Raw genomic sequence first — 22695 nt, forward strand, 5'->3', positions numbered from 1 at the left:
CTGAAAGAAAAAGCTTATGTCCATAATTTTTCACGTAACTGTAGAAAGAAATGGCATTGACTAGGTCACTAAAGAGGTTAAAAGTTTGGTTGCTCATTGTAGTTGAACTGTCACCACATTCTGGAGGAAGGTCTTGCTAGTAGTGGGTGTATAACCATAAACAATCTAATTATCATCTTGCCAGTAAGTACCATCTATAACTTGCAATGGTGGCCCGTAGCTTGCATTTCATAATAAGCAGAGTGAGTTATCTTGTGAAATATCCACTGTATGTGTTGGGATAATTCATGGAGCACTGTTAGCAGCGAAGCATATTTTTCCTTTCTATGATGATTTGCAGAGCTCACTATCATCAGAACTTGCAGGTCGCTTCAATATAAGTTAACTAGAGAGTTTCTTAGTGAGTGCCTTCTAACAGTGATTTTGATGTAGTTGCTGTGGTTAACTGTTAACGCAGCTCCAGGCAGGCAAGAAAAAGAGGTTTCTGTCAAACACCCCTGAAGATTAAAATATATATTTTAATATTAGCTGGCTTTTCCATTTGAATAACTGACTATTTTAAAATTACTATTTTGACATTCTGGCTTGTGAAATGTGTATTTCGAAGTGCTCTTACAAGCTGTGTTAACTTTGATTGTAGTTTGTAGTACTACGCTTTGGGTAGGACAACTTGACAAAAGGACAACTCAGCAGGATGTGGGAAGTCTTTTGGAGGAGTTTGGCCCAATTGAATCAATAAATGTAAGTATAAATGGTGCAATGTAAGCTACTTTGATATGCCTTGGTTACAAAAATCTTTTATTTTTGATAGATTCAAGAGCTCTAATTTCCTATGTGGTCGTGTTTTCTAACATGTAAACTCAATTCATTTGGGTTCTTTGTAGAAAAACAAGAAGGCAGTTGCTTTAGTTTCGTGCAATTTAAAAATGCTCTTGGGCGTAATACAGAAGATTATCCCATTTTCATAAAACCCATGCTTTCTCTGGAGAGAACTGAATGAAAAAGGGCTAGTGAGGAGATGGGTACAGAATTGCATACTGTGCTACTGAGTTCCTTGTCTGCTCCATTTTGTTTGATTATAGAAATGTGGACTCTCAGCTGGTGTTCTTGTTCCTTTTGCTTGTTTCTCGTCTGTCATTTTAGTCATAAACATGGAGAACTACTGTTATGCTTTGCTGTATTTAAGGTTATTTTTATAAATAAATGATAGCTGTTCCAGTAGCTATAAAATTTCATTTAAACAAACAAAAAGAAGTGACTGTAATTTTCTTCCTATTCCCAAATTTTGTAAAACATAGAAGTTTTTTCTCAAATGCATTACAAATAATAAAAATTATTACAGAACTGCAGTTAAAACTGAATGTGGAGGTGCAGCTGGCAGCTTGTGGTATATGGAATGAAGTGGGGTATTAGAGTGTCTTGTTTCTTCCAACAAAGCAACTAATTGCCAGACCACAGCATTTACATGAATGCTACTGCTAAACAATTTTAAAGGATTGCAACAGTCATCCATGTTCTCACATGGAATAGAGTTTAAAACTTTCCACATAAGAAGTTGCTTTTAATTTACTAGAAATTTGTATTTCCAGGAGATACTGGCTATCTTTGCCTCTTAACCTAACATTCTCTTTCATACTTCCATAGTCCTTTTTGAAACACGTGCTGATGTTCCAGCTTACTGTAATTGAACACTTGTATGTTGTTCATTACTTTGCTAATGTGCTAGCAAAACCAATTTTTTTTCTTAAAATACAGATGATACCACCTAGAGGATGTGCCTATATTGTAATGGTTCACAGGCAAGATGCTTACCGCGCCCTACAAAAACTGAGCCGAGGAAACTTCAAAGTCAATCAGAAATCTATAAAGGTACTTCTTGCAAAAATGTCACACTGTTCTAAAGTTACTGTAATTACTGTAATCCTTTTTAATCTATTCTAGACTTTTAGGTATTTTAGACTTTTATGTATTCTGGATATGGTATTCTGTAAATTTATGTGAATAGACCACTTTTTTTTCTTGGTAAGTATTCTTCCTGTTCTGTAATGTGACTAGTGGAACTTCTATCAGTTTCCTTGAAAGATTGCCAATAATTGTCTATTTAACCAACAAAAAGGGTGTCCTTTTAGTCATACAGTGGACTGTAACTATGTTTTTCTTGTTGCCAGTTATTTGTCTTATAATCGAGTTTAATTATATATTATAATCCTACAAAGAGTATTAATAAATAAGGAAGAATGCATTTATTAGTGAAGTTGTTCCTTTTGTAGAACATCATATTAGAGTATGACACTGTCCTCTGGAGGGAAATAGAATTAATCTTAGTGACTGGGGAACACCTGAAGAAACTGCCTTTATGCATTTTTACAAATTGTGTGCAAGAGTCAAGCCAAGAAATAAGAACTGAGTCTGCTTTAAAAAACCCTCTTGTTTCAGGGTTTTGTAACTAACCTATTTTTTCTGCAGTTTCAATTAGAGTATTATTTTTGCTTTTTAGCCTCAAATGGTAACGCTGTTTTCTGAGAACTAAATATTAAATCCATTAAAATGGAAACATTTTATTGACTGCATGTATTTTTTTCCCCAAGATTGCATGGGCTTTGAATAAAGGAATAAAGCCAGATTACAAGCAGTATTGGGATGTAGAATTAGGTGTTACTTACATACCATGGGACAAAGTGAAACCTGAAGATCTTGAAAGTTTCTGTGAAGGAGGAATGTTGGACAATGAAACTCTTAGTCCAGGTAAAGTATTGCTACGTCTTTAAATGCTTTTTAAAAATTGTCCTTTGTGCTGGTGTACTGAAGTTGGTGTGGCTGACTTTCATGACTCTGAGGTGCATATGAAATCCTTGAAATGGCTAAGAAGTGCAGCAGATTGGAGAGAGTTTGTAAGCAGTTAATGACAGTCCCTCATAAGGAGTTGTGCAGCTGTGTTCCGAGAGGCTGGTCTAAAAATGCATGCGGATACCAGGTGACCTGTCAGCTGCACTGGTGTTTGCCCTCAATGGTAATGCACGATGCAAGTGTGTTGTACTTGTTAGTCCCAGAGCCAGCTTGGTCATCCCCTGTTCTGGTTTGTGCGAGGCACCCCTAGCAAAGGAGCCTGCCTTTGGAGTACTTGTGTAGCAACTGAGCTGACGGCAACTTTATAGTTTCTGAAAAAAAGTGCCTATAGTTTTCACACTTGTGACATTTTCAGTTCCTTTAGCTAGTCTTGTATTTATAGGCACCTAGCAGAATTCTTGTTATTTTGTACGTAAGCAGTTAAAATATCAGGCTTCTATGGTTGCATTAAGAAAATGACACGTGTTATAATCAGCAGCTTCAAATCGATCACAGGCTTCAAATCAATATTTATATATATCAATATATAGAGAGTTGCTAGCGTGCTGGCTGTTGTGATTTTAAAAGTAATATTAAATGAATGCAGTACTTAAAAATTGAAATTGCCTTAAGTTTTTTGAATTGGTACTCTAGGCTACTGTGTAGATTTTAACCATTGTGTGGTGTGCTGTCTAGTTACTGAAACATTATTTCAGGGTTTTGTCATTCTGTCCAATTTGCCCTAATTACGTGGTTGTTACTCTAAATAGTAGCACCTCGTCATGATAAATGCACAAAAATAGGTTGAGTGTGTATTTTAAATGAAAGTCTAACAAACGATAAACATAGCCTCAATGTGTTCCAGTCTTCTCAATGCTTTTCTCTTTCCCTTAATGCTTCTTCACTGATCCCTTTTTTCTGCTTAGTTGTCTTTTCCCAGGAAGTTCTGACAGAGAATAGGAGGCATATTTCTTCTGTAAAATGAGTTTAAAGCTGTATTTGATGTTTCTCTTCTTTTGTTGTGATTCTTTATTGTTGTAGTCTCCTTTTCCTTGTTCAAGACTTGAAAATGTTTTTTTCAGAAATGACTTCTGAAATTAGTGAAAAGGCTGCTGCCTTCTTGCTCGAGAGCAATGGAATGAATCTGTTGAAAGCTTGTCCCAAAACAGCCTTACTGTTTTTGTTACAGATAATGCGTTTCAGAGTCTTGGGCATGTATAAATGCTGTCAGTACAAAGAATTGTTAAATGACTAACGAAAGGAATAAATTTACTTACTATGTTTCAGTGATTTGCTGTACTGTGTTTAAAGTAATTCGGAATTTTTATTGTCAGAAATATGTTTAAATGTTTTTTAGCTCTGTGCGTCTCATTATCTGAATATTTTCAATTATGTCATTTTTGTAAACATCACAAAGCATGGTAGTTTTACATGGCAGTACTTGACTACTTGTCTGCTTCTAGTGACCTGACATGTGTATGTTTGGGGTTTTTTTGTGTAGAGTGGAAGGGGATTCCCAAGAAGTCTGAAAATGAAGTAGCTCAAAATGGAGGTGCAGAAGCTACACATAATGAACCAGTGTCACCTATACCTAAAGCTTTACCTGTTCCAATTCCCGTTCCCATGCCTGCACCAATAACAGTACCTCCTCCACAGGTGAGAGTTGCTTCTCATTTGCTCTGGATATCTAAACAAAAACTTAATTTAAAAAATAATTCAGTATGGCAATATGTAAGTTAAGAGAGGGAGGAAATATGATGAATGGTAACTAGTTGATTTTGTGTGCGTGTGTGTTTGTCATGTTGTTGTCCCTGGTTAAAAATGTTCTTGTTAGCAGACTGGCTATGCTGTCAATTTATGGAGATAACTTTCCTGTGCCATAAATCGAGTATGCACCTGAAATCCATTATTTGAGCTTCTTCATGTAAAAGAGCAATATGGTCACATAGAAGAACATCCCTTCTCTGCTAAGCCACAGTGGCAATGGAAGACTTGAAAAAACCCGAACCCGTTAGGGTTTGGAGCATATTTTGTTCCCAGCAGGAGCAGAGCATCTGGTTTGATTTCCCTGAAAGGGGATGTAGTTTGCATGTACCAGAACACCCCTGGGAACTGAGTCAGCACGTGGTTGATGGGAATGATGGAGGATTTGCTCCAAACCTCGTTGCTGCTCTAATGCTAATGTCGACAGAGCGTATGTGTGTCTGCTAGATCTTTATTTGAAGTATTGTAGAACTGTACTTCTAATACCTGTTCTCTCAGTTCTGGATAAATTATTGCAGTAGATTCTTTTTATTAATGGGCTGAATTACATCCTCGCAGTTTTATGATTGCATTTTTTTTATGATTGCATTTTTTTTCTGTTTTCCTAATTAATTTTCCTCACTGTTGGCTTAAATAAGCTATAGACCTTCTAAAATACGCACATCGGTTTCATGTTTGTTCATATTGTGTATACGCTCTTTGAACAGCCTTTGGGAATTTAATATAAAAATTTTCATACTCTTCCTTTGTTGTTATAGTTGTTCTTTAGTCAAAGCTGATGTTGATGTTCATTTGCTAAAAGAACATTCTGAAGTTTTACCATTAGTTTAAGTAGCATGTAATAATAATTACTCCCTCCAGATTTTTATAATCTGTATTTCTTTTAGCTTTACTTAATGACAGACGCATTACTACTTTTATATTACTAGTTTCTTTCTTGTTACTGTTAAAATAGTGGTATACCTTCTCCTAAATGGGAGGAAGTGTGAATAAAACTATTTTACATCTTGAGAAAATGTGATTTATGAATTACAATATGGCAGACACTCAGAAAAGATAACTCAAATTATTTGAAGACATATATAATTTAGCCAATTATGTGATTTGATAACATAGTATGTTGAATTTTGTGTTGTTTTGACACAGAATTCCTGAAATGGTGTAAGGTAGTATTAGTAAATGAATATGTAAGTAAAATTTCTAATTTCGGAGAGTTTTAATAGACATTAACTGTATTAAACAGTAGTGATTTTGTATATTTTCCTTAAATCCATGCTGAGAAAGAAAGTATAAAGAAAAACCCAGCCAGTTTCAGCATATATGGAGTGTGCTGATTGCTTCTCTCAGCCTCATCAACCTCAGTTTTTTACTATGGCAAAGAAACTTGTGTCTTCACAAACGCAGGCCAGGATCAGAGAACTGTATTTAGTCTTTATCTTTTGTTTCACTATGAACTTTTTCGTGCTGTCTTATACTTGACCAATTCAGTTGTCTTCTCTGGCCATAAAATTACAATAGTTTAATAATTTGTAAATAGTTCTTAAAACTTACAAATTAAGTTCAGCTGTGATGATATTAATGGCGGTAGTAATAAAAGTACCATGTTTTGTAATACACAAATGCGGCCTAATACCTAAAGGAAAAAGCTCATTATATTCCGCTTCTTTTGTTTAAATAACTTTGCAGAGTACCATTGCATTTTAATTATCTGATGTATTTTTGTCCTCTGATACAAGCAGAACTGCTTTCATTTGTATTTGGCTTCAGTATTGGGGACTGTAAGAGGTGGGGAGGTTGTTACAAGTGCTTGGGTAGCTGCTGATGCTGTCCAGCCTGGAATGGGCATCAGCACAATGATACCAGGTTGCTCAATCTGTCCGTCTGGCTGCTCCTCTGTTAGCCATGGAAAACACCCCGCCCACCCTGGTCCCTCTGACTGGAGAAGCAGGTTTGATGCGTGTGGTATGTCAGAACAGGCTTTATGCGTTGTCCTGATGAAGGCTGCAGTGATCAAGCATAGGGCTGCCTGACAGATAACCCCAAACAGCTTTGACTGCATGATTCCCATAACTTACTCTCTCTTTTCTCGCTTCATGAGCTTCCTTTTTGTTGTGCTTTCTCCTCCCTTTCTCTACTCCAATCTCCTCCCAAGTAAACAACTCTCCCCTAATTATTTTTTTCCATGTTGGTCCCAGGTTTGCTGCGTCCCTACCCAGATTTGCTATTTATGATACGATTGCCTAAGTAATATTGTCCTTGTATGGTATTCCTGGATATGTTTACTTAGACACTGTTGGCCTCACAAGGAATGTCCTTTTCCTCATAAGATCCTCAGCGCTCCTTTCTGGTTATCTGTGAAATTTGGCTATTGTTCACGAAGCACCCTGTTAAGCACCTGCAAAATCCAGCCATCCCTTATGCCGCTATCTGTAACTTGTCAGCTTCTCACATTGTTATCTGTCATGTCTGGCAGTTTCTCATGTTGTGTCCAGTAGCTTCTCATGCCCATAATCCCCTTTCTCATGAAGCTTAATTTCAGGCCAGGGCCTAGTCAGCAGCTTTGCGATCTGCCTCCAGCCCTAACAATCCCACGCTTAAAGGTAGGATGGGAAGGAGCTGCATCACCCCTTTCTCTGGTAGAGCCTGAACGGGCCTTCTGTGCTACCCCCCTCCATGGGCTGGACACATAGGGATGGAGCCCTGCTCTGCTGGACATTACCTGTGAGCGGTGTAACTAACTGCAGACTGACCTCCTGTTATTGCCAGTATCACCTTGACCCATGAATGCAACGTCTATGTAGTAAGGCACTTGAAATTGATAACACCCTTCTAAGAGTGATAACCTGCGTAGCTAAGTCTGGTTCTTTGGCCTCACTAGCACACGGAGTGTCTTCTCAGCCACAGGGTCCTGGGTTGTTGGCAAGATAGGTGGAATACTTCTGTTGTGTTATGCTGCTGGAGTGAGCCCTTTTCTTGCCTATAGATTCAGATCTCTGAGCTGTTGCTGAATCTGGTCCCACTCCTGCAGGTCTGAGTAATCCACCTCAGTGGTCCACTCTGAGGGTAGGTCTGTGTTTATTTTTAAGTCATATTGCAGTGTCCAAGATCAGCTTAAGTCTATTTTTGGTTATTGAGAGTCAGTTTCAGTTAATAGCGCTTGTGATATCACTTGTGCTGTGCATTTGTTGACGAGGTTTTGGGCAACTGGTGTTCCATTCTCCTGGCAAAGTTTGGTGTTACCCTACCAAAACTGCCATTCTTTTACAGTGAACCATGGCTCAGGCTTTGCCAGGGTTATACATTGAAGTCCAGGGGTTTTGCTGTGACCACCCTTTCCGTAAGTTTCCCAATCCAACCCAAAGTCCCTTTTCTTCATTTAATGGGTTTTCGGCCAGAAACTAGAGTCCAAGTTGAGCGTGTACCTCCCAAATTTCCTGATGCATTTGTCAATCCCACATGCTCCTTCTCCCTATAACTAGATGTGGGAATTGTGCACTTGTACAATATCCATCCCGTACCCTTGCTATTGAAACTGGCAGACTCCTTTGCAGTCTTCCTGCTGGACACTCCAGGTGCTCTTAAATATATATTTACTTGTCTTGGAGCACTGTAGGTAGGCTGTGCTCCTTTAGTTCACAGGGCCAATTCTCTTTCAAGTCTCAATCTGAGAGGTGTGCAGTAAGAAATAGTTGTACCTGGACACACGCCAAACCCCAAGACCTATTCATTGAGATGCACCTGGCAGTCTGCATTGCAGTTACTGAGAGGTTAGTTATCCCAGTTTCCACTGTTGCTAGTAAAATACCAGGTTTTCCCAATATTTGTCTCCCCATTAAAAAGGGTATCCCCAATAGCATTTTTGTTACTTTGGTTTATCCAATTCTTTAGCTATTATTCTGAAACTGTTCACCAATCCTCTGCATTTGTTATCTTTCAGTGTTTATTAGCCATTGGTTCCATCTCTTTAACAAACAGAGAAACTTTATACTTCAAATCGTATTTTAAATTAGATGTTGTGACATTCATGCACAGATTTTTACCACCTTCCTTTTTTCTTTCTGCTTAAAGGAAAGGTTTTACTGTGTTACTTACAATTATGTATTAGAGGGCTAACTTTTTAGAAAAAATTAAGTACAGCAGTTAAGCTTGGATAATTAGGTATGAATGTCCTCTAATATGTATCTAAATAATCTTCCTTTGATGTTACTTCTGTTCTGGTTCTATCATAATATTTTACTATTCATTCATAGAATCATAGAATCGTTTAAATTGGGAAAGACCTTTAAGGTCATTGAGTCCAACCGAAAACCTAACACTGCTAAGTCTACCACTAAACCATGTCCCTCAGCGCCTCATCCCCATGTCTTTTAAATACCTCCAGGGATGGTGACTCAACCACCTCCCTGGGCAGCCTATTCCAATGTCTGACAACCCTTTCAGTGAAGAAATTTTTCCTAATACCCAGTCTGAACCTCCCCTGGTGCAATGTGAGGCCATTTACTCTTGTCCTGTCACTTGTCACTTGGGAGAAGAGACCAACACCCACCTCTCTGCAACCTCCTTTCAGGTAGTTGCAGAGAGCGATAAGGTCTCCTCTGAGCTTTCACTTCTCCAGGCTAAACAACCCCCATTATACCTTCTCAAGCCATTGCATACACATGCTTCATCCACACTTTTCTCAGCTTTTAACAACTTAAGGCTTAAGTTAACAAGTTTCCCCCCTTTTTTAAACCTTTTTGCCTTCTTGATACCCCTCCTCAATTCCTTCTGCTACGTACACACTCTGTACATGAATGCTTGCTTCACAGAATTTTACTGCGATCAACAGATCTGTCGCTATGTCTAGCTAATTTTGTAAGTCGTTGTTGTTTGAAGGAGTGCCCTGTAAAACAAACAAAAAGACCTACCAAGACTATTACATTTCTGTGGTTTTGGAGCACTTTTTCTAAAGCTTTAACTGTGATTAATGGGAATGCCTCTAGGGTTACTCAAAGTTAAAGTTCATCTAGGTAGTCTTGGCCTTACGTGATACTCCTAGATATGCTTGTCAGTGCACTGTTGGCCTTGCAAGATCCTAGTCCCCAGAAGGTCCCCAGTGCTCCTTTTTACTTCTCTCTGAAGTTTGGCTGTTGTTCACATAACACCCCTTTAACAACCTGCAGAATCCAGCCATCCCTCATGGTGCCTTCTGTAACTTTTGTCAGCTTCTCACATTGTTATCTGTCACGTCTGGCGATTTCTTGTGCCACATCCAGTAGTTTCTCACATCCTGCTCAGTTAGCTTAACTTCAGGCCAGGGCCTAATCTGCAGGTTATTATAAACCAAGAAATAACCAATTTAAAACTAAAAATAGAAAGTGGTGGTCTACACTAAAGCCTGATGAATTAAAGCCTATTGTAATTAATTGATTTTAAAATTCTAATAGTAGAAGTTTTAATGTGCCTCAGCACATTAAACCACAAGTGGTTTAATGCCACTTCTTTGAGTTCTGAGAATAAAGCAGTAAAGGCTTTTCCTTCTTTACTCTAGAAATAAAAAATGAGTTATGAAGGGTCTTGGTGTAGTAGTTGTGAAATTTTGATGGTTGTGGAGGTGAGTCAGTTATGATCATTTGAGCACACAGCTCTCCTTTGCTTTAATAAATCAATTTTAAATGCAGAGCATATTTGGATTAAACTTTTTTTCCTTTTGAGTCCTACACATTTAATGTAGCTTTTAGAGTAAGCTCATAAATATGAGTCTAAGGACCAACTTAATTTAAACCAGTTTTCATTCAGAGCTTGATATAAATCAGAATTTAAAAAGATAAATGAATAAGGAAACAGTAGTCACTCTAATATAATACACAGACTCAGGTAGCGAAAAAGAAAAAAGTAAAGGTTTTTAATTGCTCCAAAGTTGTGTGCATTATAGTGTATCATGCTGAATGGTAAAATTAATTCCAGCTACTGTGTAAAGGGTATATTTAGGTGAGTTACCAGCATGCATTAATATCAGTTTACCACAGAGAATAAGTTTTTCTTTAAGAACAAAGGCAAACAAGATCAATGTTGATATTTTAAGTTGTAGGAGTTCTTTGACTGCTAATTAGATCAGTTATGTAAGTCACCTTGTTGCAGAGTAATTTAGAGTAGCTTAAATTTTCTTGTTTTGATGGACAAAGCACAGAAGACAGCAGTCCACAGCTAAACAACAAATAATCCGTTCAGTCTTGAGGTAACACATTTTTTCCCTTCCTTTTTTCTTAGGTTCCACCACATCCATCAGGTCCTCCTGTGGTTGGTGGACTCCAACCACCTGCTTTCACAGCACCTTTAGGAATCCCACCTCCTGGATTTGCTCCTGGAGTACCACCACCACCGCCACCTCCATTTTTACGACCTGGTTTCAACCCAATGCATTTACCCCCAGGTATATTTATATATTTTTAGGAATATTAAGTCCTTTTTTTTTTTTTTACTATATAGCAAATAAAAGCATCTGCCATATAAACTGCACAAGTATGTTTTTGTAAAGTGTGTTAACACATACTTTTTTATAGGCTTTCTTCCTCCTGGACCACCACCACCTATAACTCCTCCGGTATCTGTTCCTCACACTCCAGCAGTAAACATCCCAAATTGTAAGTGTTTAGATCTTGGGCAAGTGGCAGTAGAAGGAAGGTATCGTGCAAGCAGAAAAGCTGACTTTTTTTTTTAATATGTCAATGCCTTGTTTCTTAGCTACAGCAACTGGTGTGAATGAAGACACTACAAAAGATTCATCAGTAGGAAATCCCATCCCAACAGTGGTTTCTGGATCCCGAGGGACTGCTGAAACTACCGATAGTTCCAAAATATATGGCACTGTTCCACCTCCTGTAGCACCTACTAATGTACCTGCTCCTGTCACCCAAGCTATTCCACTTCTTGGTAAGTTCATTTTTGTATATATTCTTCAGTTTATTGTTCCCTGAATTTAAAATACTGTTTTGATTTTACTACTGACTTACAGTTTGTGGGAAAGTAAAGCAGATTTTTCTAAACTTGTTGAAATTTCTGCTCTTCTGTTGGCTTTTAAATCACTTTTAGAGGCTTGATTTTGCACAGAAGGAGCAGTACATTTTTTTTATTATTGAAGATCTGTTTTCTGAAGAAACAAAAAAGCCATAACATTTAAGTTACAAATTCAGGACAGAACAAAATGCTGTCTACTTTTAACAAATTGAGGTTTATACCATATGAAAAATTAACTTATAACAAAACATCTGTATGACATATGAACTGTGTTTCAGAATCAACTATTACATGTATAAAATTAACTTACAGAGAAACAGTATTTTTTTTTTTAGTTTATTTTTTAAACCTGTGAAAGTATGGTATACTTTTTATGTATGGAATAAATTATTTTAATAAAATGAAAAAACAAAAGCTTTTATTTGGCCCTGCAGTATTACAGGTTTTGAAACTTTTTTAACAATATGTTACCTTATTTAAATACTACAAAATGGTATTTTGACTAGCAAAACCAAACCAACTTTGGATATCTTACGTAAATTACTTTTCACGATATGATATGAACTTGGTCAGATTTTTAAAGAGAGTGTATACTGTTTAATGTTATAGAGGTCTGCTAAATATTTGTTTCAGGATGGCCTTTTATGGGTCAGTGTCAAGAATATACTCAAGAGACTTGTTTCCTACAAATTTTAATGAGATTATTACATTTATGGAAATTCAGACCTCTAAATGAGAGCTTAACAAGTGAATGAAAAAGGTAATTTTGTTTTAGTGTGTTTCTGCCCAGAACTTTACAGTGTACACTGAAAAAAACACAAAGATTTGTCTCCCTGAGAGCTTACTGCTCTTTTGGATTTGATGGCTAAGTTTTCCAGCCGTGACTAGTGATTTTTGGATCCTTCCTGTTGGAAACTCGAAATAAGACCCTTTTAAAAGGCGTTTTTCAAAAAGTGAAGAGCTACTTCTCTCAAAAGCTGCTTTTTAAAATCTATCAAAGCAGATATGCAAAACCAGCAGCTAATTGTTTTACAGTATCTTGGACACTTGGCAAACAAAGAAAAGCTTAAAAAAAATTCTGCAGTGACACCAGGGATTGAGAGAATTTTGTAGTGATAAAGATTATTGGACTATACATTTAAGACATTCACATCTTAATGATAAAGTTACACTTTTTGTAATTGTAATACAGTATTACCAGATTTTTGAAGTTTCATGGTACTATGTCTTGCATGGCATGACTTGAACTTTTCATTCCAAGCCCTTGGAATGTATTAAGTTACTCTGCAGTTTTCTGTATTACTATACACATAAGAAAAAATTTCAAAATTGAGGTCGGAGTGAAGTAATTTATATAGCTACATTTAGCTACTTGGAAAGTAGCTTTTTTTATTCTTACAAATTCAAGGAAGCTGAATTTGATTAATCTGAAGATCAAGAACTTGCCGTTGTTTTTATTAACTTGTTTACTGACTAGTCGAGGCAGATAAAGTTGTTCATATGGTCAGAGTGACTTCTCTCAACATTCAGTCTCATCAACAAGGGGATAGGAGAGCTTTTTCTTTTTATAAGATTGCGTGTGTGAGCTCACAGAGTAGTCCTGAAGTAATAGCTTAGAGATCTGTGTGTTTACTTACCTAAAAAGCATTTTATGTTGATGAGTGTCTTATTTCAAGAAGAAGTTATTTGTAATCAAGGAGTTATGTAAAATCCTTCCATCCTGACATTTCGGAGTTGAGGGGGACTGTTCACAACCTGATACAAGAAAACTAGAAGAAACAGATTCTAACATTTTACATGGTTAAAGATAAAAGATTAGTATCAGTTGTCTTTTGCTTTTAAAACTTTTCTGTAAGTTAACACAAATGAAGCTGTCTTCTTAAAACCACTTTGATTCACTTACCAATTGAGCTTAGCTCTGCATGTGAGAGTCCAGATCTGGTCTCTCCCTAGGCTGGAAGAAAAACATGAAAGAGGTCATGTTTTCCACCATTCGTGCTGGTCTAGATAGCAAAGAAGTATCCCTTGAAGTCTTGCCCTCCCCATCCTCTGAGTTTCAGAGCTGGCCAGGCTGCATCATCATTCCTTCCTTTTCATTCTGTGTGTCAGGTTTCACTCCTAGGGAAGTCAAAGCATGGGAAATGGAGTGTGCCAGGGTTTCACCACGTGTGCGGACATGAGATGCAATCTACATACGCATCCCAGTCCTGGAGCCCGGAAGTAGTTGCAGGCTTGACAATTTAAATGTAGCCTTAGTGTCTGACCTACAGTTTTGTACGGGTCAGAGGCAAATGAACTGGACAAAGTAAATGAGTAGGTACAGCATCACGCTCATTTAGCCATGGGAAAGTGCAGACAAGGGAAATCAAATGCTTCAGATTAAAAGGACCTCATGTTCACAAGTATATGGTTTAGCAATTTGAACAGATGACTGATCGTGTGACTGGTTTCTCACGAAGTCCTCAAACTGCTTGTTAAACATTCCCATGACGTGGCTCTCCAAGCTGAGATAAGAAGGTGGAAGAAAGATTGTTTGACAGCATCATGAAGTATGTCATGAGGACTCTGCTTGGGGTAGTAGGGATGAAGGGGCTTGAGTAGTGTAACATGAAGAATGAAGAAATGTTCTTCGGCTATTTGGGCAGGATAGAAGAACTTACTTCAGCAGGCTGAATTCAAGGAATGAAGATTGCTCTGAAGAGACTGTCATAGAAATCCAAACGTAACCTTGCTTGAGAACACCTTATGTAATCTGTACAAATGCAGGAGCTCTTTTCTGATTTTTGTAACTTCAGAATGAAGCTTATCTATCTTTCTGTTCAGTTTTTATTTGGAAGATATGTTACAAAGTAATTCTAAATTGATTATTGTAAGATTTCGTATGCTTTCTTAGTAATGTAAGTTACGTTCTGTTTCATCTCCACTAATTTCATTCGTTCCTCCAATGTAATTCTTTCATCACTTCCAACAAAGACGCGTTTGTACATCAGAGGAGTCATCCCTCATGGACATTGTGTCTGAATTTTTTTGTGCTTATTTCTAAAAAACACCCTCAGGTTGTTTTGATTTAGTTGTATCCTTGATCATATTCACTGCTGTTATAGCTTCTTGTTCTTAATTTGAACAAGATTATCCAGACTGTAACTGGTTTTGTGAGTGTATGCTCATATGTCATTTTTTAAATGATCTGCAAAGCAGATATTTTTAGACTCCTTTTACATGTGCATATTGCAGAAAGTGACAGACTTTTAAATCATTTTTGATTTGCCAACTTGTTATTAGTGTTGAGCAAATGCTGTAATTTGGACCAGTAATAAACTGCTGTTGCAGATGCTATGTTTCAAATATTCAGATTCTGTGATCTATTACATTGATTAAATACACCATATTGCAGTTTGTAGGTTCTGGTCTAGTGCTCTTTTTACCAAAATTCCTACAATGGTAATTGCATATTCTCAAAGATTAATTATATTGTAGTTCTTATTGAACTTGGTATTTATTTCCTGTAATGCATGCTGAATTATTATTCTTTTCTCCCTTGCTGGTTTGTTCTTAAGTAACTGCATGGTCTTTTTGTAATCTGCATTAAATTATAAAAGACAGACTACAATATTCTCTGAGCTCGTCAGAGTATTACTGTATTATAAAGTGGATGCTTCCTTCACAGGAAGGATGGGCTTTTTATTAATACAGGATATGAACAGTGATAAACTTAATACATTTCCAAATTTCTTGTGAGAGCCTGTTTTAAAAGCATAACAAACACTGCATGTTTGCTAATTAGCTATATGACTGCTGCTTTCATAATACTACCGAATGAGAATTCAGAGGTAAGGGAACATGAACTCTCAAGCACCATTCATGGAATTCAGTTTTGCCTTGATGATTCCCTTGACCTGGATCAGTTTAGTGTTTATAAAGCAGGAATTTTAGAAGTCTTAATACCAGTAACCAACACTGTGCACAGAACGTAGTTTGACTCTTACAGCCTTGTTTGAGCATCTTATGTGAATAGGAGCAAGCTCCTACTGGCTTCAGTGATGGACATTGACTACCCTGAAAAATGTTGGTATTTATGGCAAGTTATTTAAGCTGTGAATCAATATTTAAGCTCTGAAGTTTAGGCTTCTTTCTTTACAGTCTTAGCCTGATCTAAAGGATTCTGTATCAAACTCCAGAAAAAGACACAAGACTTAGAACATTGTCCCTCTTTCAGGAATTTCCTGGTAGTTTAATGTTCTAGTTTTAAGGTGCAACATTCCCCACTGGAGAACAACAGGAGAATTAAGTGACTTGCTAAATGTTGCAGAACGTCAGCATCAAACTTAAAGTGTAAACCTTTAGCCTGTTCTGCTGGAATCATAAGCTTTTGACTTGTTCTTATATGTATTTCCATCAGATTTGCAAAGGAGGTGTATTTGAAGCAGGATTGCTCTGTCAGATACAGAAAACACCATTCCTCCACTTGCTTTCTTGTAACAGCACAGCTGAAAAGTAATTTAATGGATTATAAGAGACACTGTAATCACTTATTGAGCAGAGTTCAGTAAAAAAAAAAAAAAATCAGATGCTACACTTCTCAGTTATGTTAATGTTTGTAACACTGATAATTATCACATGGGAGCCTGGGATTTGTCCAGCCAGAAGAGAAGATAATCAGAAATGGAATTGCAGTGACAGAGAAATCTGGCTTTTTACCTAATTTATCAAAACAGTAAGGATGACTCCTGTGACCTCTCTGGATAGAAGATACTTCTTCAGGACAGCTATAGCGTTTTGGGCTATGTCTTACGAGTAAAGTGAAATTATGAAACTTGACACTGTGTGATTATTCTTGCACCTCTGAAACAACACTCGTGGTTGGTGATGGGTTTTCCTAGTACACTTATACCTCCATTCTTCATAGTAAACGCTTCGCAAGTTCTGAGGACCTTTCGCTATGCATCACTGGTAAAAGTTACAAATAAAAATAAGTTGTGAAAGCTATTTATATTTGTACACATTTGAACAGAATAACGTACTAGGTGTAAGGTCTGAGGATTCCATCTCCACTATTAAAAGCCAAGTTACGCAGAATAAGCAGCTGATGAAAGGGATGGCTGTATTTCATACCTATAGGCAAGAAGAAAAGGTTAGCTACTACAAAAAGGCTTACAGTTGTGAACAAATGAATAAAATACAGGCTGGGGCAGATAAATTCTGTCACTCGTCTGCACAGGTATGAGATGGTCATTAAATCACTTTATTGTTTCTCTAGGAGCTCTGGTACTTTTCAAGTTTGACAAAGTCTTTAAATTTTACATATTGTCTTTCCCTATATAAGACAACTAAGGGCTTTAAATTTTCCTAAACACTGCATGTGCAATCTGCACCACTAATTTTACCAAGCATTTTCAGTAAACTTGGATGTGTTTCTGGATGGCTCTTTGAGAGTAGATTTTTAATTGGTGCCTGATTTGTTAGCACAGTGAGGAAACTCTTCATAGTTCTTCCTGCAGTGTACTTCAGCCTCACAATTTGAGTGAGCTGATTTAAAATAAAAAGTGTTCAGCTACCCTGCTGATGCAGTCCAGATTGAAAGAGAATGAGTTCAAGGTGTTCAAGGAACGTGTGGATGAGGCATTGTGGGACATGGTTTAATGGGCATGGTGGTGTTAGTTGATGGTTGGACTTGATTATCTCACAGGTCTTTTCCAACCACAGTGATTCTGTGAGTTTCAGATACCATTACGCTGCTTCTGTGCTTCATTTCATGTAGAAATAAAGTTGAGAAATTAAATTACTGGTACTTGTTTAAAAAAAACTTTTTGCACTTGCCTCATGTTCATGCTGTTGTAACCCACATCTACTCTGCTGCTATAGAGAAGAAGCATGTGCTTATCCTCTTCAGTTCATTAGATTTCAGTTATTCTTTTCTGCTTTATTTTTAATCTTCTGTGGAAGAATTTACTTTATCAACAAAAATATCCCCAAACCTCAGAATTCAGCAAAATAACATTCTTGGAAGACATCATTAGCCATATGTCTGTCTCTTCAGATCTGTAGTACTGTCATGGGAGGAGTTTAAACTAGGTGACTTACAGCTCTGGTTATGAATGGGGGGGCGGGGGGCGGGGGGCAGTGCTGTGCATTTTAAAGTTGAAAAGGGAAAAAAAAAACCAACCCCAGAAAAAAAATGCTGTTGCTGCTGGAACATTTCTTTCAAAAAGTGTGACCTATCAAGCTGTGTCTTAAAAGTGACTGCTTGGAGGGGAAGGTAAGATGATACCATGGGCTGGAAGAATATTCACATCTTTGTTACCTGAGTTCTCCTGATCGACAAAACATAATTTCCTTCTAATCTGAATATAAAGACCACTCAGATAAAAAGGTTTCTGTTAGGGATGTTCTGAAGCATAAGAAGTGGTGTGGTGAAAGGGTAACATGTATGTTCTTCAGACGGCTCAGGCATATTTGGGATAGAAACGCCCAATGAATCAGATGGTGGAAGAGGGAAGCTACAACAGCTGAGTGGAAGGTTATTTGGGATGTCTGCTCCACCGTGCTCATTAAGCTGAAATCAAAGTGCAGTTTTCACTGATGACACTGCCAAGTACTTAATTCTAGTATTAATTTACATAGCTATTTCACATTCTAGTTCTACCCAGGGCAGGAGTTACAAAGTTTTATGTAATCTGCATTCCTAACTTTCATTTTCATTAATATATGTGGAAGTTAAACATTATTTACCGTCTCAACAAATTAATAAAGGAATGCAAGATGGATTAGGAGAGATTTGTGCTTGTTCTGCTGGTAGCTGTTGATTCCTTTAAATTTTGGTTTGGGAGTTTAAAAAAACAACAGATGCTTTCTCAGATACGGAGCTTATTTTCAGGTAAATAACTGCTAGTGAGCAGAAGGAGCAGATAGATCCAGTAAAAAGGCTACAGAGATCACGAGTCAATAGTCTTACTAGTTCAAACAAAAAGAGGCACGCGAGATAAGCTGGCATACGCTTATTGGTATGAAGTCCTCGTCTGGAGCTCGGTAATCCTCATTCGTTTTGGCTTGTTGTGTTGATGTCAACAAGCTTTGGGCTGAGCTTTCTCAAACGGTATGTTTTGAGAGTTAATTTCCTCTTGCCAAGACCATGCTAAAAATGAGAGTCCAGGAATAAAAATGGGAAATAGTTGGTGTTGGATATGTGCTATAAAGGATGGAAAATTGGGTTAAAAAAAAAAATCCGGAAATTACCTGTTGCATTTCCTTTTAGTTTACATTGCAAGGTTTATTCTACTAAAATGGAACTTTGTTGTACCCCTTTTTTCTGGAAGGGTAAACTGAACTCTCTGTGATTTCCTGCTCCTACCCCAGCCCTGTTCTGACGTTACCTCTCCCTTCATAGCTTACTGATTCTGCTGCCTCTTCTGCACGTTGAAAACCTTGTTGATGACCTGTTCAAATCTCAAGCATTTTAGCCTGATACGATTTCGCTGGTGTTTGTAATAGAGGAGAAATGTTTTAAAGCTAACTAAAGGAGGTGAGGTGTCTTTAATTAGAAACCTGGGAAGCATAACCTATTACGAGGGTGTTTTGTCAGCAGTCACTTGAGGAAGCAAGGCACTGAGCTGGAGATCAGGAAGAGCTCCGACCTGCAAAATGGCAATGGCTTCCTCACAAAAGGAAGCCTTTAGGATAAGCGATAAGCTACTTCCATTGCAATACTAATTACTTCAAGCACGACACAAACTTCTGTTTAAAGATGATGCTCTCTTCAGAGTATGTAAACCATCACAGGCAGCTTTGCAGGCTGCTCTCTCCTCCTGCCCCCCAATTTTGGTGTTGCTCATTTCATGAGATAATTTCAGAAAGTTTTTGAAATTACAAAAATGCTTTTTTCCCCCTCCTGCCAGCCTCTGATTTTACTTTGCATGTCTGTTTGTTTGTTTCAGGCACTCAAGGAGTTGCGCCACCCCCGCCAGCCCCTGTTGTTGGGTTGCAGACTCCATCCACCGGCCTCTTAGGTGCCCGGCCTGGTTTGATACCACTCCAGCGACCGCCAGGAATGCCACCCCCTCCTCTGCAGCGGTTTCCCTTGATGCCACCGCGACACATGCCTCCCCACATGATGCACAGAGGGCCTCCGCCGGGGCCAGGGGGCTTTGGGATGCCTCCCCCCCACGGAATGAAAACCCCCTTCCCACCGCCGGGTCACTTTGTGAGACCTGGGGGGATGCCGGGAAGCGGGGGGCCGGGCGGACCCGAGGATAACAGAGATGGGAGGCAGTTCAGGAATGACAGGCAGACGTTCACGCCTAACAGAGACCAGGAAAGGTTTGGAAGGAGATCTTTTGGAAATCGGGTAGAAAACGATCGTGAGCGCTATGGTAACCGCAATGATGACAGAGATCACGAGCGACTTGGTAATCGTGACAGGCGAGACTGGGGAAGAAGAAGCCCTGAGCGTGATAGACACAGAGACTTGGAGGACAGAAACAGGCGGTCCAGTGGACATCGAGACAGAGAGCGAGATTCAAGAGATAGGGAGTCTCGTAGAGACAAGGAAGAAAATCGAGGAAAGGAAAAACCGGAGATGACAGACAGGGCAGATGGCGACAAAAACCATGAGTCTCATAGCGGCAAAATGGAAGACGCAGACATTGTTTCAGAACTTGCTGCAGGAGAGTCTGAACCTACAGGTGTAAAACCTGTTGAAGAGTTAACATCCGAGGCTACCTCATCTGTGGAACAAGCGGAAAAGGATACGGGCTCAGTGGCAGAGGCTCCTCGCTAGAGACTGGAAGTTGTTGAAAGACGACAGTGACATTTGTTGGAGTGTAGAGCTTTAGAGTTGTACAGTCTGCTGTATTATATTTGCTTCTGCTTATATCACAGCCCCTCAGTAGTTGGTGGGGAATTGTAAGCAATTTGATTGCTTCCCTTCTATTTAAAATAGCCACAACATAACATGAAATACTGAAGATATGATTAAAATATTACCCATTTTTGCTGTAACTTTTTTAAAGTTTTGACTTTAAAAAGTTTACAAATCAGAAGTAGAAGTGCTTTCTATTTTTTTTTTTAATTTAAGAAAAGGTAACGGTGAAAGCTCCTCGAAACAATAGGGATGTGTTTTTAATAAACTCTATTTTCGTAACAAACTTTAACGTGTGCTATTCTTCCTACACTGCACTGAAGTGGAAAAGAAGTGTTCAACATCTTAAAGTTTGAACTGCTAATGCTGTACTGGAGTCTAAATTAGACTGTTTTGTTTATATTTGTTAAAAGAAATACATCTGTTTGTGTAGCTATTCACAGAAGCAAATTTTTATTTGTAATAGTCATCTTGATTTTTAGATTGCTGCATTTTAATGATTACTTGACCATACTAGGTAAAAGTTAGTGGTTTTAAAATGTTAATTGAAGAGTTACCTGTTTAGTGTTTGCAATGCAATCAATTTTTTTTTTTCTCCTTCCTCCCCCCAACTGGTTCTGTGGTAAATGTTGCCCTAATCAGCCTTTTTTAAAAAAGTGGACACCTTCAGACATACTTCGTCTGCTCTGCTTGTAATGTTATAAAATGACTGTGTGGTGGGCTAGGAAGCACACCAGTTCAGCATCTTTTGTACTTGTTGTTCATTGACGCTTTTTTGGAAAGTGGGGTGAAAGAGATATCAAAGACGCCAAAACACAATATAAAATGCTAACCTATTTTTTTTTAAATGGGGGCTGGGAAAAGGAAGGGAGGCGGGAGGGTGCACAAAGATTTTACAATGCTGCCTCTTCCTTCACACAAATCTGGGCTGCTGCTGTTGTCTGTGTTGATGCTGTCTACCTCCTGTAATCCTGCAAGAGGTAGGTTTCAAATTTTTACCCACCTAGTGTTGCACCTATCGGACTGGCGGACAAAGCGTGCATTTTTCTTGTATTTGCGTAAGTTTTACCATCTCCCCATACCACTTAAGTCATTTTGTCAACTTTTAGGAAGGTAGATACCAGTTCTTGGTGGTCGGCCCTTCTGGCACAAAGTTTTGAAAGACAGACAGACGTGCTGTGCTGAGCTCTCACGCACCAGGCCAACTGGCTTGGGCAGCACCAGGCCTTCAGCTGAAGCTTGTTTAACTCTAGAAGTGTAGTGGAAAAATTGTATGAATCCTGTGCATATTTAATATTTTTTTTTCTCCTTGATACAGGTGTGTTCTACTTTTAAAGTTGGGATTTTTTCCTGAAGTGAAGGGCAGCTGCTTTCTTACATCAGTACTTTTTCAGAGCTGCTCTGCAGCAGAGGGAATTTTTTCTGGGGGAGGGAACGGGGTGGGAAAACAGATGTGGAGTTACGGGCTGGGGAGAGGACATATATTTTTATGTTCTTGCAATAGCAGAATAAAGAGAGAAAAAAACTGTTTACATACTTGGAGTGAACTCAGCTTCCATGTGTTAAAACTTGTGTCCTTAATGGTTGTTTCATGCTGGGCCAGTGGAACTAACTTTTTTCATACAAAACCAGACATTTATGTCTTATGGTTAAGACTTGTCTTAGTAAAAATTGCCATAATTCTGTAAGAAGGTAGGATTTTTTAATGAATACGCTTTATTAAAAGATTTGAAGACAAGAATGAAAGAGACAGAAGGCTTATCTGTTCATACAAATGCCACCTGGCATTCTCTCCATTTCCGTTCTAGGAGATTGAAACCAAAGCCTAGGGAAACCTTGGATGTCCTTTGCGGAACAGTTTCTTACTGCCTTCTGAAGCAGTGATGGCATAGTAAACTACTGGTGATGCATCATCTTTACAGCATCGCCAGAGTAACTGTATCCTACCCTTCTATAACTATGGAATTTCTGGCTTTGAAGTAAGCCAAGCCAGAAATGTGTAGGTAAAGATTAATTAGCTCAGTGCAAGCATCCATTACTGATAAAAACAATACAGTGTTAGCAATTAACACCTTGGTTACTGAGCCTGTGCCAGCCATTTACAATGATGTGTACATAAACCAAGCGTTACTTCTACGTCCTGCAATACAGCATTGACTTCTAGGCTAGTGTGCCATCAGACATGTAACCCAACAAGAGAAAGCAGGTTTGAAAGTCAAGATCTGCATATACAGAGCAGCAAGTTTCCACCCTGA

General features: G+C 38.3%; 1 protein-coding gene across 1 annotated transcript in view; it reads left to right on the plus strand.

Moving 5' to 3' along the window:
* Positions 1 to 20568, plus strand: part of SCAF4 (SR-related CTD associated factor 4) — a 46512-nt gene extending 25944 nt beyond the window's left edge. The window contains exons 13-20 of the mRNA XM_059819788.1: positions 641 to 741; positions 1756 to 1869; positions 2589 to 2745; positions 4328 to 4482; positions 10840 to 11002; positions 11133 to 11213; positions 11314 to 11502; positions 19518 to 20568. Of these exons, the coding sequence (XP_059675771.1) occupies positions 641 to 741; positions 1756 to 1869; positions 2589 to 2745; positions 4328 to 4482; positions 10840 to 11002; positions 11133 to 11213; positions 11314 to 11502; positions 19518 to 20359 (1802 nt within the window). The 3' untranslated portion in view covers positions 20360 to 20568. The remainder of the gene's footprint in view (positions 1 to 640; positions 742 to 1755; positions 1870 to 2588; positions 2746 to 4327; positions 4483 to 10839; positions 11003 to 11132; positions 11214 to 11313; positions 11503 to 19517) is intronic.
* Positions 20569 to 22695: the final 2127 nt, after the last annotated feature.

This window comes from Gavia stellata, chromosome 1 (assembly GCF_030936135.1).
Source record: "Gavia stellata isolate bGavSte3 chromosome 1, bGavSte3.hap2, whole genome shotgun sequence".
Classification (NCBI taxonomy): Eukaryota; Metazoa; Chordata; class Aves; order Gaviiformes; family Gaviidae; genus Gavia; species Gavia stellata.